The sequence below is a fragment of the Callithrix jacchus genome, chromosome 18, assembly GCF_049354715.1.
Source record: "Callithrix jacchus isolate 240 chromosome 18, calJac240_pri, whole genome shotgun sequence".
Taxonomy (NCBI): domain Eukaryota; kingdom Metazoa; phylum Chordata; class Mammalia; order Primates; family Cebidae; genus Callithrix; species Callithrix jacchus.
The window spans coordinates 10,270,386-10,290,031 of NC_133519.1; the positions used below are offsets into that span (position 1 = coordinate 10,270,386).

At 43.4% G+C, this 19,646-nt stretch overlaps 2 protein-coding genes across 10 annotated transcripts in view; both read left to right on the forward strand.

Moving 5' to 3' along the window:
- The window catches only part of PRPF3 (pre-mRNA processing factor 3), a 33,803-nt gene extending 23,323 nt beyond the window's left edge, over positions 1–10,480 (forward strand). For both annotated transcript variants that reach the window (XM_035279684.3, XM_002759868.6), the window contains exons 11-16: positions 50–149; positions 322–435; positions 2,848–2,966; positions 3,248–3,331; positions 6,238–6,299; positions 10,119–10,480. In XM_035279684.3, the coding sequence (XP_035135575.1) occupies positions 50–149; positions 322–435; positions 2,848–2,966; positions 3,248–3,331; positions 6,238–6,299; positions 10,119–10,265 (626 nt within the window). In that variant the 3' untranslated portion in view covers positions 10,266–10,480. The remainder of the gene's footprint in view (positions 1–49; positions 150–321; positions 436–2,847; positions 2,967–3,247; positions 3,332–6,237; positions 6,300–10,118) is intronic.
- Positions 10,481–19,174: 8,694 nt separating this feature from the next.
- RPRD2 (regulation of nuclear pre-mRNA domain containing 2) overlaps positions 19,175–19,646 on the forward strand; it is a 106,133-nt gene continuing 105,661 nt past the window's right edge. For all 8 annotated transcript variants that reach the window (XM_035280130.3, XM_054247431.2, XM_054247429.2 and 5 more), the window contains exon 1: positions 19,175–19,412. In XM_035280130.3, the coding sequence (XP_035136021.1) occupies positions 19,208–19,412 (205 nt within the window). In that variant the 5' untranslated portion in view covers positions 19,175–19,207. The remainder of the gene's footprint in view (positions 19,413–19,646) is intronic.

Below are 19,646 nucleotides of genomic sequence, written 5' to 3' on the forward strand. Positions count from 1 at the left end.
GCTGCAGAAGTGACCTCAAAGATTGATTGCTGTCCTCTCTTCACTGCAGTGAGAATTTCTAATTTGATGCGAGTATTAGGAACAGAAGCTGTTCAAGACCCCACGAAGGTAGAAGCCCATGTCCGAGCTCAGATGGCAAAAAGGCAGAAGTAAGTGCCATGGGATTGGGTGGAAACCCCGGGCAAGTACCTTTCCCAAACTCTTCTGGGGGATCCACATTTGGAGGGAGGGGAGAGTCCTCCGTTGCTCTCTCTTTCCCTCAGCCCTGCCTCTGATCTTCAATGCCTTTCTCACTTGTGGATGTCCTTCCTGTCACGACAGAGCGCATGAAGAGGCCAACGCTGCCCGAAAGCTCACGGCAGAACAGAGAAAGGTCAAGAAAATTAAAAAGCTTAAAGAAGACATTTCACAGGGGGTACACATATCTGTATATAGGTAGGTGTCCATACTGGGCCAACCTTCCCCTTAGAATTACTAAAACATTTTCCAAGGGCTTGAGGCAGAATCACTGTGGCCTAAAAGCATATCTAATACCAGTTCCTCCTCTCTTTTAATGACCCTAGTCTGGATCAAGAGCTAGTAAATCTTTTATAAAAGTGAGGGTTAGTGACTTATGTTTATGGTTATCCAATTCTTCCGTCTCAAGTCTTTTTTTTACCAGGATGTTAGCTTTGAAAAATGAACAAATCAATATTCTTGTTTAGGCCAAGATGTGAACTAAAGATTCTATGTCCTTTGAGAACTATAATCATCCTATTTCTTTTTTTTTTTTTCCGTCTTTCTTAACTACTCTGAGTTTGCTTCCAGCATCCATGGAAGCATTACAGATTTCTTTTCTCAGTAGTCACATCCTCACCCTGATGTATTGCTGTAGTGGTTTCATCCTCACTCCAAAATTCATTTTATATGCTGTAAATATTTTTCTACCTTTGTGTTGATTTAATGTTGTTATTCTTTTATATTGAGTACACATGTATCTTCTTTTTTGTGTGTGTTTGTTTTTTGAGACAGAGTCTTTCTCTGTTGCCAGGCTGGAGTGCAATGGTGCAGTCTTGGCTCGCTGCAACCTCTCCTGCCTTAGCCTCCCGAGTAGCTGGGGCCAGAGATGGATGCCACCGTGCCTGGCTACTTTTTGTGTTTTTAGTAGAGTTGGGGTTTCACCTTGTTGGCTAGAATGGTCTTGATTTCTTGACCTTGAGATCCGCCCACCTCAGCTTTCCAGTGTGCTGGGATTATAGGCATGAGCCACTGCGTCTGACTGTGTATCTTCTATTTTTAAAATATGCTTAGTTTTATTAACTAGTTCTTTTTTTTTTTTTTTTTTTAACAAAAAAAAAACAAAAAACAGGGTTTCACCATATTGGTCAGGCTGGTCTTGAATTCCCAACCCCAGGTGATCTGCCCGCCTTGGCCTCCAGAGTGCTTGGATTACAGGCGTGAGCCACCATGCCTGGCCTTAACTAGTTCTTTATTATAAAAGTGGTACGTTATTACAAAGTAGTGAATGCTTATTAAGATTTTTTAAAAATTGCCGGGCACTGTGGCTCATGCCTGTAATCCCAGCACTTTTGGGAGGCCAAGGTGGGTGGATCACGAGGTCAAGAGATCTAGACCATCCTGGCCAACATGGTGAAACCCCATCTCTATTAAAATCCAAAAAATTAGCTGGGCATGGTGGCATGCACCTGTAATCCCAGGTACTTGGGAGGCTGGGGCAGGAGAATTGCTTGAACCCGGGAGGCAGAGATTGCAGTGAGCTGAGATCCAGCCACTGCACTACTGCCTGGAGACAGGGCGAAACACCGTCTCAAAAAGAAAAAAAAAACCAGTCAGGTGTGGTGGCATGTGCCTGTAGTCCCAGCTACTCAGGAGGCTGAGGCAGGAGAATCGCTTTAACCAAGAAGGTGGAGGTTGCAGTAAGCCGAGATTGTGCCACTGTACTCCAGCCTGGGTGAGAGTGAGACTTTGTCTCAAAAGAAAAGAAAAAATTAGAAAAAATTATCTGACAATACACTTACTCAAAATGTCCCCTTTCTATTCTCTGATCCCTTAGAACCACTGTCTTTAGGTAATTGCTATTAACAGTTTTTCACATATCCTTCTAGAAAATTTTCATGCCTATATAGTGATCATATATATATGTATACACACACACACATTTATTTATTTATTTATTTATTTATTTATTTATTTATTTATTTATATTTTTTGAGACAGAGTCTTGCTTTGTTGCCCAGAATGGAGTGCAGTAGCACAGTCTCGGCTCACTGTAACCTCTGCCTCCTGGGTTCAAGCGATTCTCCTGCCTCAGCCTCCCAAATAGCTAGAATTATAGGTGTGTGCCCCCATGCTCAGCTAAATTTTTGTATTTTTAGTAGAGATGGGGTTTCACCATATTGGCCAGGCTGGTCTCTAACTCCTGACCTTGAGATCTGCCCACCTCAGCCTCCCAAAGTGCTGGGATTACAGGCATGAGCCACTGCGCCCAACTGAGTGATTCTATATTATAAGGATCTAGAGAACAAAAAATTTGTAGATCTTTATATTGTCAAGAATAATGAGATTGTGAATATTTTTGGATGATAGTAAATACCTCTCTCTGATCCTTAGAGTAAATTTTGGTTACCTGCTTATTGTATAAAGTCCTAGACTTTGAAGAAATACAAGATTGTGGAAATGTTTCTAGACTCATCAACTCTACCTTTTAAGCATTCATCTATTTGTTTACTCCAGAGGCCTTTATTTATAGAGAGGAAACCATTTTGGATTCATCCGTTTACTTGCCACTCCATTCAGGCAGCTGCTGATACTAAAATGGAAGACATAACTAAACTTTCCCTTCTCCAGAGTGCGAAATTTGAGCAACCCAGCCAAGAAGTTCAAGATTGAGGCCAATGCTGGGCAACTGTACCTGACAGGGGTGGTGGTACTGCACAAGGATGTCAACGTGGTAGTAGTGGAAGGGGGTGAGTCTGAAAAACTTGAGGGATACTATCCCCCAGACAACCCTAGGCTTAGAGTGACTAGCATTGTGGGGAGAAAGGAGAAAAAGAGTATTTTAGTGTCATGTCTGATACAATATTCTAGGTCTCTGCTTCTGTGTTCATTGGAGTAGAAGGCCCTAAAATGTGTTGCTTGGGATTAGTTCAATTACCACATTAATGTCTGAGCATTAGATGAGCTCAGAGGTTCTTTCTGGCCCATCATTTTCCACAGTTCTGGCAAAATTCTTCTTCTCTGTTTCCAGGCCCCAAGGCCCAGAAGAAATTTAAGCGTCTTATGCTGCATCGGATAAAGTGGGATGAACAGACATCTAACACGAAGGGAGATGGTGAATGGGGGTTAGAGGGGGATTAAGTGGGAGAGCTGTGGGAGGTGGGGATGGTACATCTGTCCGTTCATCTTATTCCCTCCCTGTGACACTCTTGCTAACACAGAATAGTGTTCAGAAAATTTAGAAAGACCCATTTAAACTTTGAGCCTCCTAGACATTCATATAGTGTTTACTACATGATTATATGCATGGGTGATAAAGTTGTTTTTTTTGCCTATCATTTAAGACTTTTCTACCAGTTGGTTTCTGTGTCTGTCCGGAATCTGAGTACTGGTTACATGAATTTATTCAGTATTTGAAAATTCAGCAAGCAGATAGGCATGGTGGCTCATGCCTGTAATCCTAGCACTTTGGGAGGCTGAGGTAGGGAGATTGCTTGAGACCAGCCTGGGCATGGTGAAACCTCATCTCTACAAAAAGTACAAAAATTTGCAGAGTGTGGAGGCAAACAGCTATACTCCCAGCTACTCAGGAAGCTGAGGTGGGAGGATCACTTGAGCTTGGGGAGGTCGAGGCTGCAGTAAGCTGTGATTGTGCCACTGCAGTCCAGCCTGGGTGACAGAATGAGACCGTCTCAAAGAAAAAGCAAATTAAGCAATACATTCATGTGTACAGTGTCTGTATTATATTATTCTTTGATCTTTTTTTTTGGAGACAGTTTCACTGTGTTGCCCAGGCCGGAGTACAATGGTGCAATCTTGGTTCACCGCAACCTCTGCCTCCCCAGTTTGAGTGATTCTCCTGCCTCAGCCTCTCGAGTAGCTGGGATTACAGGCATGCACGACCACACCAAGCTAATTTTGTATTTTTAGTAGAGATGGGGTTTCTCCATGTTGGCCAGACTGGCCTCAAACTCCTGACCTCAGGTGATCCGCCCACCTCAACCTCCCAAAGTGCTAGGATTACAAGCATGAGTGACTGTGCCCAGCCTGATGTTTTTTTTTTTCCTAAGGACAGAAGGCCCAAAAAAAAAGACTTTCGGATCAAAAAAGATCTGCTGTAATCAAAAAACTACTTTTTCTTTTTCCTGTTATCTTACACACACACACACACACACACAGAAATGCTCGTTATGATGGGGTTCTAATAAACCTGTGATAAGTTGAATATATTGTTAAGTCAAAAATACATTTAAGGCCAGGCGCAATGGCTCATGCTTGTAATCCTAGCACTTTGGGAGGCTGAGGTGAGCAGATCACTTGAGGTCAGGAGTTTGTGACCAGCCTGGCCAACATGGTGAAACCCTGTCTCTGGTAAAAACACAAAAATTCACCAGGCATGATGATGGGCCCCTGTAGTCCCAGCTACTCAGGAGGCTGAGGCAGGAGGATTGCTGAGGTTGCAGTGAGGCAAGACCACGTCATTGCACTCCAGCCTAGGTGACAGAGTGAGACTCTATGTCTAAACCAAAAAAAAAAAAAAAATAATAAATAAATTAAATCTGCAGAGTTCATCTTAAGAGACCTGAGAATAAAAAATTTTAAAAAACTGCAGAGAACTTTTCTTAACTTTTGTTAACTACCTAACTTTAGCCTTCCTGTACTTTTTGTCCTTGAAGTATTTAAAGTACATTTTTGTAATATAACTGACTTATATTTTATTTTGTTTTACACATGTGCATAAGATAATTTTTTTTTTTTTTGAAGCATAGTTTTTGCTCTGTTGCCCAGGCTGGAGTGCAATCATGCAATCTTGGCTGACTCCAACCTCTACCTCCCAGGTTTAAGTGATTCTCCTGCCTTGGCCTCCCAAGATGCTGGGATTACAGTCACCTGCCACCATGCCTGGCTAATTTTTTATTTTTTATTTTTACTTTTTTGAGATGGAGTCTCATTCTGTCACCCAGGCTGGAGCACACTGGAATGATCTCAGCTTATTACAAACTCCATCCCTGTCTCCTACCTCAGTCTCCTGAGTAGCTGGGATTATAGGCACCTGCCACCATGCCTGGCTAATTTTTTTTTTTTTTAGACGGAGTCTTGCTCTGTCACCAGGCTGGAGCGCAGTGGTGCAGTCCTCAGCTCACTGCACCCTCTGCCTCCTGGGTTCAAGTGATCCTTCCACCTCAGCCTTCCGAGTAGCTGGGACTACAGGTGCGTGCCACTATGCCCAGCTAGTTTTTGTATTTTTAGTAGAGACAGGGTTTCACCACGTTGGCCAGGATGGTCTCGATCTCTGGACCTCGTGATCTGCCCTCCTCAGCCTCCCAAAGTGCTGAGATTACAGGCATGAGCCACCGCACCCGGCCTAATTTTTGTATTTTTTAGTAGAGATGAGGTTTTACCATCTTGACCAGGCTGGCCTTGAACACCTGACCTCGTGATCCACTCACTTTGGCCTCCCAAAGTGCTGGGATTACAAGTGTGAGCTGCCGTGCCCAGCCTAATTTTTCTGTTTTTAGTAGAGATGAAGTTTCACCATGTTGGCCATGCTGATCTCGAACTCTTGACTTCAGGTTATCTAACCACCTTGGCTTCCCAAAGTGGTAGACTTACAGGTGTGAGCCACCATGCCCAGCTGATGATTTTGATTTGGTTTATCTGCCCTCCTCCTCCATTCGGTGCAAGTTTTTTGAGAGTACTATATGATGTTGAGCCTGCCTCCCAAAGTTCTTAGGACAAATTTTTATGTTGACTGCTTATTTTTTATTTTCTTATTCCCAGTACCTGTTGCAGCTTTTGATTCATAACAGGTGCTCAGTAAATGCTAATTGTATCAATTTATATTCCTGCCCACTTGGAGCTTCAAGTTTAATTTGGAAAAAATAAAGGGCAACAGAGAATAAAACATTTGGTTCAACACATAACAAGGGTGACAATATTTTAGAGTTTGGGTAGATTTGAATATTGTTTGTTTAGAACCTGAATCTCAAGGCTGAGTCTGTAACAAGATTTTTCTTCCAGATGATGAGGAATCTGATGAGGAAGCTGTGAAGAAAACCAACAAATGTGTACTAGTCTGGGAGGTCAGTGATCCTTTGTAAATCATTGTAAAATGTTAGCCACCTCTGATTGTTTATACTATTTAATAGAGCAATGGAATATAAAAACTAATCAGTGAGTAATTCCTTCAATAATTTATGTTTCTCATTGGAATTTATTTACTTATTTTTTTAAAACAGAGTTTTGCTTTTGTTGCCCAGGCTGGAGTGCAGTTGTGCCATTTCAGTTCACTGCAACCTCCACCTTCTGGTTTAAAGCTATTCTGCCTCGGCCGCCCTAGTAGCTGGGATTGCAGGTGCCTGCCACCATGCCTGGCTAATTTTTCTATTTTTAGTGGAGATAGGGTTTCACCATGTTGGCCAGGCTGGTTTCAAACTCCTGACCTTCTGTTCCACCCCTCTTGGCCTCCCAAAGTGCTGGGATTATGGGCATGAGCCACTGCACCTGGCCTGAAATCCATTTTTAAATGGTCGGCAGCAAATTCTTCCTGATCATCTTTTTAGTTAAATTGAAGAGTATTTATTATGTGTTATCTGGGGAAGTGTGTGGACAGTGCTGCTGGTAGCAGGAATACAAATTCTCTACTGAAAATTATTTATGGCTGGGTGCGGTGGCTCTCGCCTTGAATCCCAGCACTTTGGGAGGCCGAGGTGGGTGGATCACGAGGTCAAGAGATCGAGACCATCCTGGTCAACAAGGTAAAACCCCATCTCTACTAAAAATACAAAAATTAGCTGGGCATGGTAGTGCACGCCTGTAGTCCCAGCTACTTGGGAGGCTGAGGCAGGAGAATTTTGCTTGAACCCAGGAGGCGGAGGTTGCGGTGAGCCGAGATTGTGCCATTGCACTCCAGCCTGGGTAACAACAGCAAAACTCCGTCTCAAAAAAAAAGAAAGAAAATTATTAATTTCACGATCATGCATATGAGACTTGGAAAGAAGGAAGTACTAGACTCAGTATAAAATTAGGAGGCTGGGCATTGCTGCTTATTAGCTGTGCAATCCAAGGACACTCAGTGTCAAATTCTGTTGCCTTATCTATAAAATGTAGACATTATTATTTACTCTTTATATTGTCAATTTTTTTGAGAACCAAATTAGGTAATTATGTAATAGTGCTTCATGAAATGTGACTAAATCACTCTTCAGGTGGAATTTTTTTTAATGGTTATCTAGTTCTTTAACCCCTGAAGCCTTCTTAGAGAATCAGTATTAATGTTTTCATGTGTGCTTTTAGGTATAGTACATGTATATCTTCTTCTTTTTTTTTTTTTTTTTTTTTTTAGAGAAAGAGGTTTGTTCTTGCTGCCCAGGTTGGAGTGCAATGGTGCAATCTCAGCTCACTGCAACCTCCGCCTCCTGGGTTCAAGCAATTCTCCTGCCTCAGCCTCCCAAGTAGCTGGGACTACTGGCACACACCTCCATGCCCTGCTAATTTTTGTATTTTGGGTAGAGATGGGGTTTCACCATGTTAGCCAAGATGGTCTCGATCTCCTGACCTCCTGATCCTCCTGCCTAGGACTCCCAAAGTGCTGATATTACAGGCATGAGCCACTGTGCCTGGCTGTATATCTTCTATTTTTAAAAACATTATTACAAAAGTAGTAAATATTACGTTAAAAAAAATTCTAATTATACAGCAGAGTACTTACTGAAACCCAGCACAGTGGCTCACGCCTGTAATCCTAGCACTTTGGGAGGACGAGGTGGATGGATTGCTTGAGGTCAGGAGTTCAAGACCAGCCTGGGCAACATGGCGAAACCCTGTCACTACAAATAATACAATAATTAGCCAGGCCTGGTGGCATGTGCCTGTAGTCCCAGCTACTTAAGAGGCTGAGGTGGGAAGATTGCTTCAGCTTGGGAATTTGAGGCTGCAGTGAGCTCTGATTGCACCACTGCACTCCAGCCTGGGCACCAGAGTGAGACCCTGTCTTTGTTTTTTTGTTTATTTGTTTGTTTGTTTGTTTGTTTTGAGATGGAGTTTCGCTTTGTCACTAGGCTGGAATGCAGTTGCACAATCTCAGCTCACTTTTACCTCCGCCTCCAGGTTTCAAGCGATTCTCCTGCCTCAGCCTCCTGAGTAGCTGGGACTACAGGTGTGCACCACTATGCTCAGCTGAATTTTGTAAATTTAGTAGAGACTAGGTTTCACCATGTTGGCCAGGCTGGTCTCAAACTCCTGACCTCAGGTGATTGGCCTGCCTCAGCCTCCCAAAGTGCTGGAATTACAGGTGTGAGCCACCTTGCCCAGCTAGAGACCCTGTCTTAACAAAACAAAAAGAAAATGTCTTGGGCCGGGCCCCGTAGCTCACGCTTGTATTCCCATCACTTTGGGAGGCCAAGATGGGCAGATCATGAGGTCAGGAGTTCAAGACCAGCCTGGCCAACATGGTGAAACCCCATCTCTACTAAAAATACAAAATGTAGCTGGGCATGGTGGTGGGTGCCTGTAATCCCAGCTACTCGGGAGGCTGAGACAGGAGAATCATTTGAACTAGGGAGGCGGAGGTTGCAGTGAGCCAAGATTATGCCATTCCAATCCAGCCTGGGTGACAATGTGAGAACTACATCTCAAAAAAAAAGAAAAGAAAATGTGTCTTCCTATTCTCTGATCTCTTCAGACAAATCTTTATAGGTAATTGCTATTAATAGTTTTTCTTTTGAAGGAGTAATCAAAAAATAAAAAATTAAAAAAAAAAAAGATTTTCATGTATCCTTCTGCCTTATCTTAGATTCTTCAATTTATGCATACAAATTAGAGGAAAATAACCATAATATTTGTTTCTCTGTTCTATAAGTTCCCACCTGCATATATTTTTATTTATTTTTTTATTTTTTAAGAGACAGGGTTTTGCCCTGTTGCCCAGGTTGGGTGTGCAGTGGCACAGTCATAGCTCACTACAGCCTTGAACTCCTAGGGTCAAGCGGTCCTCTGGCCTTAGCTTCTCAGGTATCTGAGACCTCAGGTTCACACCACTGTGCCTAATTTATTTTATTTTATTTTTTGTAGAAATGGTGTCTCACTATGTTGTCCAGACTGGTCTTGAACTCTTACCCTTGAGTGATCCTCCCACCTCAGCCTCCCAAAGGGCTGCGATTATAGGCATGAGCTACTTTACCCAGCCCTACCTGCACATATATTAGCCCCTTCATCTCTTAAATTTTCTTCTATTTGTCGCTGAAGAGTATTTACTGAAAAAGTCCTGGCTTCTTAGAGAATCAGTATTAATGTTTTAGAACTTTAGTCTTCAGGAATTCTCTCTCAGGTTCAGAAATAAGCCAAGTTTGGCTCCAGCCTCCCTATTGGTGTCTACTCCCTGAAAACCTCTTGAGGGTAGTGCTTTATAACTGCCATTGCTGCTGGTACCTTTGGCAAGAATGCCCATTCTGCCTAGTACTGTCTTTTTCTATTGTAATTCTCTGCTCTTACCTGCTTTTCTTCTGTTCCCCACCCCCAATTGTTCTTTGTTGCTGGGCCCCAAAGCCTCCTGCTTGTATAAATAGATTTTTGGGCCTTTTTGAGGGCCTAAATTTAGTCCTTAAGGCCTGGTAGGAGATAAGTTTATCTCATCCTACCCCCTATAATTATTCCTGTTTTGGTGTTCCACCCAGGCACCAGAGGAAAGAATTCCTCATCCTCACTTCATTCAAAAAACTAAAACCCTTATGCATATGAATTCATAAACACTCATGCAAATATCCAAGGAAATGGAGGTCACAATTTTTTTTTTACCATAAAATCATGTTCAGCATGCACATTGCTCACAAATATTATAGTTCTTATAAAAAAAATTATATCTGATTTAAATAAGAAATTGCAGTATTTTATGTCTTTCCTAGGGTACAGCCAAAGACCGGAGTTTTGGAGAGATGAAGTTTAAACAGTGTCCTACAGAAAACATGGCTCGTGAGCATTTCAAAAAGCATGGGGCTGAACACTACTGGGACCTTGCGCTGAGTGAATCTGTGTTAGAGTCCACTGACTGAGACTACTGCGAGCCCTTGCCTCCCCACCTTGCCTTTGTCTCTTCAGTCCTCTCACTTATTCTGTTACCCAACCTACTCCCACTTGTTTGTGTGATCTCAGAACTGTGCCAAGCAGATATTGGGACAAAGGGAGAATATCTTGCTCCCTTCCCCAGTCAGCCTGGTGTTGCCCTTTATTCCCCATATGTGCATATGATTAAAGAGTTATTTTTAAACTTGGTGTGGTATTTTTCACACATTCCTAAGTATTAGAGTTTGGGTCTTCAGGTGATCCTTCTTCCAGACTTCTAGCAAAAAACATTTTTTGTCATTGATATTTATTTATATATATAAATGGATGAATGGAGGGATAAATGGATATGTATTTTTGAAGTCTCGTGGAAATGTCTGATTTCATCCTGGAACTAGAATGATACATATTGTTTTCCTGGAGCAGAATGAAGCAGGAAGATGTGTAAAGGGGTAAGGGAGGGAGGGACAAATGAGTGTCCATCCCTCAACCAAGAGAATCAACAGGTTAGACATTACCTGAAGACTTGGCTAAGTAGTCTTTCCAGGAAGTCAGTTCCTCTAAGAGATGCATATGTGGGAATGTGTGTTGTGAATGAAATGGACACAGGAAGAGTCCAAGAAGGATGACATGAGTCAGTTTGTGAAGTGGAATAGGGTTTGAGTATTTAGCCCATTTTGTCTCTTTTACTAGCTTAAAAATCTGCTTCTAAAAGACATTGTGTAGTTCTTATTTTTTTTCTATCTATGAATCTGACTACATGTGGTTGGTTTTATTTCAGCATTTAATGTTTCTGGTTTTATTTTAGGAATATTTGAGTCAGTGAACATCTATTGAAGTCCAAAATTTTTACCATACCAATCCTTCTGTTTCATATTGCATGTGTTGGGAATAGATCAAACAAAGAAGTCAATAGAGCTCCCATACCTTCTTGCTATGTGGAGCTTACTATGAATTGGTATTGGAGAATGGATATATAACAAGAAGTTAAAACATTCTGTGTTATAAAATTAACCTCTTTTAAAATCCGTGTTTCAGGTCCTGGTCAGAATTCCAACTTTAGTATTAGGGAGCACGGTCAAGGAGATGGGAAGAGATAGGGGACTTGCAAAGGGCTTTGAGGAAAACTAGTGCAACTTCTCTCCTTCTTAATTTTAATGTTTTACGCTACAGTTCAAAATATTCTCCTTTTTTAGAGATAAGCAAACTAACCCAGATGAGTGAGGTTGCTGATCCTGGTGCAGGATGAAATCTTTGAAATAACTGTAGCTTGATAGGACACAGCAATGAAGATTTTAAGTGCTTGCTCTAGTAATTATATCTGTGAAACTTGAGAGCTAGAGAATTGAACTATTTTAGAATTTCTTGATTTAAGCAAATCCAGGGGGAAAAAAATCATTGTCATTAAAATAAGTGTTTCTGTTTTGTAGAGATTTTTTGTGTGTGTGTGAAATTGAGTTTGCTCTTGTTGCCCAGGCTGGAGGGCAATGGTGCTATCTCAGCTCACCACAATCTCTGCCTCCTGGGTTCAAGCAATTCTCCTGCCTCAACCTTCTGAGTAGCTGGGGTTACAGACTTGTGCCACCACATCCGGCTAATTTTTTTGTATTTTTAATAGAGACAGGGTTTCCCAATGTTGGTCAGTCTGATCTTGAACTCCCGACCTCAGGTGATCCACCTGTCTCAGCCTCCCAAAGTGCTGGAATTAGAGGTGTGAGCCACTGTGTCCCGCCCCTTGTTAAAGGATTTGTTACAAGTACATGTGTAAATTTATATGCTACTTCAAAAATGAATAACATTCCGGCCGGGCGCGGTGGCTCATGCCTGTAATCCCAGCACTTTGGGGAGGCTGAGGTGGGTGGATCATGAGGTCAAGAGATCGAGACCATCCTGGTCAACATGGTGAAACCCCGTCTCTACTAAAAATACAAAAAATTAGCTGGGCACGGTGGCACCTGCCTGTAATCCCAGCTACTAAGGAGTCTGAGGCAGGAGAATTGCCTGAACCCAGGAGGCGGAGGTTGCGGTGAGCCAAGATCGCGCCTTTCACTCCAGCCTGGGTAACAAGAGTGAAACTCTGTCTCAAAAAAAAAAAAAAAGAATACATTCCATAGGATCTAAAAGGAATATTCATATTATAATACACCATAGTTTATTGTAGGTACCCATAATGAGACTCACCCTTGGCTGTCTTGAGCATATCACTCATTTCTCTGCTTCAGGGTGTTGTTAAATTTTCTCAATAAGCATTACCTCCTTATTTCTCCTAACAAATTTAGATATGCATTTTAGAGGTGAGGAATTTGAGGCTTAGAGTAAATAATTTGCCCAAGGTTATGACTTAGTAAGCTGTAGAGCTTAAACTCAGGTTTATTTGACTACAGCCCAAACTCAGCCACTAAGTGTATATTGCCTCATTTGTACAGTAACGGGGTAGGGACAGATAAGTTTTTTCAAATGAATGTTATTCTCAGGATAGTTCTTACCTGGGGATGTTATCACTTAAAATATTTTGTGAACTTCATAATCTATTTCCAATCCTTCTTTAATATCTTTAGTTAATGACAGTTATTAGTTTTGGAAAGAGTTATTTCTTTTATTTTTTTTGTTGGAAAGAGTTTTAGAGACCCTTTGGCTATACCAGTAATGAACAAGTGGAATTTGAAATTAGAAGCAATTCCATTTACATTGGCACCAAAAGGAAGTGGAATACTTAGGATAAATCCAAATATGTGTAAGATCTATATGAAGACAACTACAAAACTCTAATGGAAAAAAAAAAATGCAATGGTGTTTCACATTCATGGTAGGAAGACAGTATTTTTAAAATGTCAATTCTAGCTGGGTGTGGTGGCTTATGCCTATAATCTCAGCACCTTGGGAGACCAAAGTGGAAGATCATTGAGACCAGCCTGGACAACACAGGGAGATCCCATCTCTAAAAAATTTTTTTTTTTTTTTTTCTGAGACAAGGTCTCACTTTGTTGCCCAGGATGGAGTGCAGTGGCATGATCTCAGCTCACTGCAGCCTCGACTTCCCAGGCTCAAGCAATCCTCCCACCTCTCAGCCTCCTGAATAGCTGAGTCTACAGGCATATGCCACCATGCCTGGCTAGTTTTAAACTTTTTTGTAGAGACGAGGTATCGCTTTGTTGCCCAGGCTGGTCTCCAACTCTGGAGCTCAAGTCATCTTCTTGCCTTGGCCTCCCAAAGTGCTGGTATTATAGGCATGAATCACTGTACCTGGCCTACAAAAAATTTAAAAATAAAATTAGCTGGGCATGGTGGCATGTGCCTGTGGTTCCAGCTGCCTGGGATGCTGGGAGGATCACTTGGGCCTGGGAAGTACCACTGTACTCCACCCTGGGGGACAGAGTAAGACAGTCTCAAGAAAAAAAATCCAGTAGAGACATGAAGGACTGACACTACTCAACTTTTGAGACTTACTGTAAAGCTACAGTAATTAAGGTGGTATAGTATTTTTTATTTTTTTGGGGGGGACAGAGTTTTGCTCTTGTTGCCCAGGCTGGTGTGCAGTGGTGCACTCAGCTTACTGCAACCTCCACCTCCTGGGTAGCTGAGATTACAGGTATACGCCACCACACCTGGCTAATTTTGTATTTTTAGTAGAGACGGGGTTGGTCAGGCTGGTCTTGAACTCCAGACCTCAGGTTATCCACCAACCTCGGGCTTCCAAAGTGCTGGGATTACAGGCATAAGCCACCATGCCCCACTAGTGGTATAATATTGATGAAAGAATAGGTCAACGGAACAGGATAGAGAGCCTAGAGATAGATTCACATAAATATAGTCAACTGCTCTGTGACAAAGGAACAAAGCAATGTAATAGAAGAGCGATGTTTTTTAAAAAATGGTGCTGAAACAACTGGACAGTCACATGCAAAAAACGTGAATCTAGACACAGAGATTAACTCAAAATAGGTCACAGGCCTAAATATAAAATGCAAAGCTGTAAAGCACCTATCAGATAACAGAAAATGTACATGACCTTGGGATTGGCCTTGACTTTTTAGAAACAACACCAAAGGCATGATCTATGAATGAGATAATTTATAAGCTGTACTTAATTAAAGTGACAAATTCTCCTAAAGACACTGTCAAGGAAATGAAAAGAAGGGCTGGGCATGGTGGCTCACACCTGTAATCCCAGCACTTTGGGAGGCTGAGACAGATCACTTAAGGTCATGAGTTTGAGACCAGCCAGGCCAACATGGTGAAACTGTCTCTACCAAAAATATAAAAAATTCACTGGGTGTCATGGTGGGCGCTTGTAATCCCAGCTACTCAGGAGGCGGAGGCCGAATTGAACCCAGGAGGCAGAGGTTGCAGTGAGTGGAGATTGCGCCACTGCACTTCAGCCTGGGCAACAGAGACTCCATCACAAAAAAAAGAAAAAATGAAAAGCCACATACTGGAAGAAAATATTTGCAAAAGATACATCTGATAATGGACTTACCCAAAATATACAAAGAACTGCTAAAACTCAATACTAAGAAAATGAACAACTCAATTAAAAAGTGGGGCCATCGCAGTGGCTTGCGCCTGTAATCCCAGCACTTTTTGAGGCCGAGGTAGGCAGATCACGTGAGGTTGGGAGTTCCAGACCAGCCTGGCCAACCTGGCGAAAACCTGTCTCTACTAAAAATACACAATTTAGCAGGGCATGGTGGCAAATGTCTGTAATCCCAGCTGATTAAGAGGTTGGGGCAGGAGAATTGCTTGAACCCAGGAGGTGGAGGTTGCAGTGAGTTGAGATCACCACTGCACTCCAGCCTGGGTGACAGACTCCGTTTCAAAAAAAAAATGGGTCAAAGACCTTAACAGACACATCTTCAAAAAAAGAGATGGCAAATAAACATATGGAAAGATGCTCCACGTCATATATCATTAAGCCTGTAATCCCAGCACTTTGGGAGGCCGAGGCGGGTGGATCACAAGGTCAAGAGATCGAGACCATCCGGGTCAACATGGTGAAACCCTGTCTCTACTAAAAATAGAAAAAAATTAGCTGGGCATGGTGGCGTGTGCCTGTAATCCCCGCTACTCAGGAGGCTGAGGCAGGAGAATTGCCTGAACCCAGGAGTCGGAAGTTGCGGTGAGCTGAGATCGCGCCATTGCACTCCAGCCTAGGTAACAAGAGCGAAACTACGTCTCAAAAAAAAAAAAAAAAAATGCTGGTGAGAATGTAGAACTGATGGAAATGCAAAATGGTAAATCCGTTTTGGGGGACAGGTTTTTTTTTTTTTGAGATGGAGTTTCACTCTTGTTGCCCAGGCTGGAGTGCAATGGCACAATCTTGGCTCACTGCAACCTTTGTCTCCCAGGTTCAAGTGATTCTCCTGCCTCAGCCTCCCAAGTAGCTTGTATTACAGGAGCCCACCACTGTGCCTGGCTAATTTTGTATATATTTTTTAATTTTTAAAAATTTTTTATTTTTTTATTATTATTTTTTTTATAATGAGGTTTCACCATGTTGGTCAGGCTGGTCTTGAACTCCCGACCTCAGGCGATCCGCCCACCCTGGCCTCCAGAGTGGTTGGATTACAGGCGTGAGCCACCACACCCGGCCAATTTTATATATTTTATTTATTTATTTTTTTGAGACGGAGTTTCACTTTTATTACCCAGGCTGGAGTGCAATGGCGCAATCTCGGCTCACCATAACCTCCACCTCCTAGGTTCAGGCAATTCTCCTGCCTCACCCTCCTGAGTAGCTGGGATTACAGGCACGCGCCACCATGCCCAGCTAATTTTTTGTATCTTTAGTAGAGACGGGGTTTCACCATTTTGACCAGGATGGTCTTGATCTCTTGACCTCATGATCCACCCGTCTCGGCCTCCCAAAGTGCTGGGATTACAGGCTTGAGCCACCGCGCCCAGCCCCAATTTTATATTTTTTAGTAGAGACTGGGTTTCCCCATGTTGGTCGGGCTAGCTGGTTTCTGACTCCTGACCTTGGGTGATCCACCCTCCTTGGTCTCCCAAAGTGCTGAGATTACAGGCATGAGCCACCGTGCCCGGCCTCAGGTTGATGATTTATTGCAAAACTAAACATACTCTTACCATAGGAGCTAACAATTGTACTCCTTCGTATTTATTCAAGGAGTTGAAAACATATTCACCCAAAAGCTGTACATAGATATTTATAACAGCTTTATTCATACTTGCCAAAATGTGGAAGCAACCAAGATGTCCTTCAAGTGAATGGATAAATAAAACTGGCACATCTGGACAGTGAACTGTTTCAGCACTAAAAAGAAATGAGCTATCAAGCCATGAATAGACGTGGGGGAAACTGAAATGCATATTACTAAGTGAAAAAGGCCAGTCTGAAAAGGCTACATACTGAATGATTTCAACTACATGATGTTCTGAAAAAGGCAAAACTATGAAGATGGTAAAATGATTAGTAGTTGCTAGGGGAGTGGGGGAGGGAGGGATGAACAGGTGGAGCACAGAGGTTTTTAGAGCAGCGAAACTGCTCTGTATAATACTATAATGGTGGATACATACTGTTATACATTTTTCAAACTCCGAAGGCATAACACCAAGAGTGAACCCTAATGTAAACAATGGGCTTTGGGTGATAATGTGTTAGTGTAGGTTTGTCAGTTGTAACAGACACTCACAATGTCTGGTGGGTGACATTGATAATGGGGAAGGGTATTCATGTGTTGGGGCAGGAGGTATATGGAAGTCTCTGTGCTTTCCACTCAATTGCTGTGAATCTAAAACTGCTCTAAAATAGTCTATTTTAAAAAGTGGGTGTTTGGCTAGAGTTACAGAAAATAAAAATGTAGGGTCAGGACCAGGCATGGTGGCTCATGCTTGTAATCCCAGCACTTTGGGAGGCTGAAAGCAGGATGACTACTTGAAGCCAGGAATTTGAGACCAGCCTGGGCAACACAGGGAGACCCCCTCTCAAAAAGAAAAAAGTTTGTTTGTATTTTAATTAGCCAGGTGTGATGATGCAGGCCTGTAGTCCCAGCTACTTGAGCTGCTGAGGCAGGAGGATCACGTGAGTCTGGGGGATTAAGGCTGCTATGAGCTATGATGGTGCCACTGCACTCTAGCCGGGCCAGGGACAGAGCGACACCCTGTTTTAGGGCCTTTGCACTTACTGTTCCTTCTGCCAGCATGTTCCACTCCCCCTCTCCCATATCTGTTTGCTTGGTTGCCTTTTCGTCAATGTTCAGATCGAGTTATTTCCTTCTAGAAGACTTCCCTGTTCACCATACCACTATTCTCATACTGGCGCGTGCATGCGTGCGCGCGCGCACACACACACACCCTTCTCCCTTATCCTGCTACACCTTTTTACAGAACTCAGTACTGTCTGAAATGTCCTTGTTTGTGGTCTCCTGCCACTAAACTCCGGAGGGAAGGGATTTTTGTGTTTTGCTTTGTATTATTCCCCATCATCTAAAACTACTTGGCACAAGATGTTCAACAACCTGAATTAATGAACAGTGGACATTAATTTGACAAAATAGGTTCCCTGCAAGTGTGACTGTAGTGGGGAGACGTCAAAAAAATTAAAATGGTATATGCTTAGTGGGAACACAGGATCCTCTAAATTAGCCCGGAGGATTTACATAGGTACATGCCATGGAACGGTTCATATAAGGCTCATAATAGTTACGTAAGGCTCTTGCCAACTATAATGTATTATGCAATTTTAATATTGTAACATAGCTGGCGAAAATGAGGTCACATCTTGCCATTTTCTTCCCCTCGAAAAATTTTATGGGAAAATTTTATTTCCTCATTTATTTCCTTTTCCTCTAACCTAAATGGTCAAGCAGCTGTGAATGTTATCTTCCAAGGGACGCGAGAAATACGGTTTGGTCTCGGAGTCTGCGTAGTGAATGGCTCACTGGAGCTGGCGCATGCGCATCTTCTGTAGTGCTGCAAGATGTCTGCCAGCCATTTTGTCGCGCGTCGCTGCCCCGAGGAGTTGGCGGCGATGGCTGAAGCCGCCAAAGACTAACAGTGGTCTCAGTGGTGGGAATTTTCTGTCTCTGTTGTGTGAGCAGAACACTCCCAAGGAAGCGACCCAAGGCAACAAAAGGTGGGGCGGGGCGGAGCGGTGGAGCTCCTCCCTCTAACCTTAGTTATACCAGCTCCCTCACCCTTCCCTCCCAGTTTTTGCAGCCCGCTACACGCTGACCTTCTGCGCAGGCGCACAAATAATCGAAGCGCTTCCTGGGCCCTGGGGGCTTCAGAGCTCCTGCGCGGGCTTCTCGTTTTCCATTCCTGATTGGTCAGGTTGCCCCGCCATCACGCCTCTTTCTGCTTTCAAGGTTGAGAAGGAAGCGGGAGGGGCGGGGCCAAGCGGCGCGTGCGCGATAGTGTTGCTGCCCCTTTTGCTGGTATTGCGTTGCAAAAAAAAATCCTGACTAGGTAGCGTTGGACCTTTTCTGTGTTAGCGAGTCTAAAGGAGAGAGCGATTTCTGCAACTGAAGGGGCAGTCGGGTAGTATTAAATTTAAGATATTAACGCCCGACCTGGCTCACAGGAGTGTGGGGACGGGGGCGGGAACGGGCCTTAGCATTGAGAGCCGAAAAGTATAAAACCATTAGTTTCGGCATCAGGCGTTTTGAAAGGCTTTAAAGGTCCTGTTTTCTGCGTAGTTTTTCCGTGATTACTGACTGGTTTAAACACGACCCCTTGAAAAATATTGGTAAAACCTCCGAGACCCGCAGCCCCTCCTTGCAGCGTGTAGGAGCTGCCAGCGTGCCCAGCAGCTTGTGTTCCCGTCCGTGTCTCCGGAGGAGCCCAGCGCGTGCACCATCCCCACCCCCTGGCCTCCCTCCCCACCTACGGCTTTCACGCACTCGCAGTGATTGTTTTGCCCGCTCCCGCCGCCGCTGCCGCCAGAGGAGCAGCAGCGCTTGTGCAAACCGGGAAGATGGCGGCCGGCGGCGGCGGAGGCAGCAGTAAGGCCTCCTCCTCGTCGGCCTCTTCAGCAGGGGCTCTGGAGTCCTCGTTGGATCGAAAATTCCAGTCTGTAACCAACACCATGGAATCCATTCAAGGCTTGTCGTCTTGGTGTATAGAGAACAAGAAACACCACAGTACTATCGTCTACCATTGGATGAAGTGGCTCCGGAGATGTGAGTGTTGGGGGTGACTAAGGAAGGGAAGACTGGGGAAATGGAAGGAAATCTGTCCCGAAACGCTTGAGGTTTACCCACGGAGCCACTGCATTTGGTTGGGGTTGTTCACATTAAAGGTCTGACCCGAGTGTTCCCAAACCCAGACTCCATTCCTAGCCAGGATTGTCCTGAACTACAGGAACTCATTTCTTGGGTTTTTTAGCCATTGACTTGTTGTGACCTTGGGCCGTT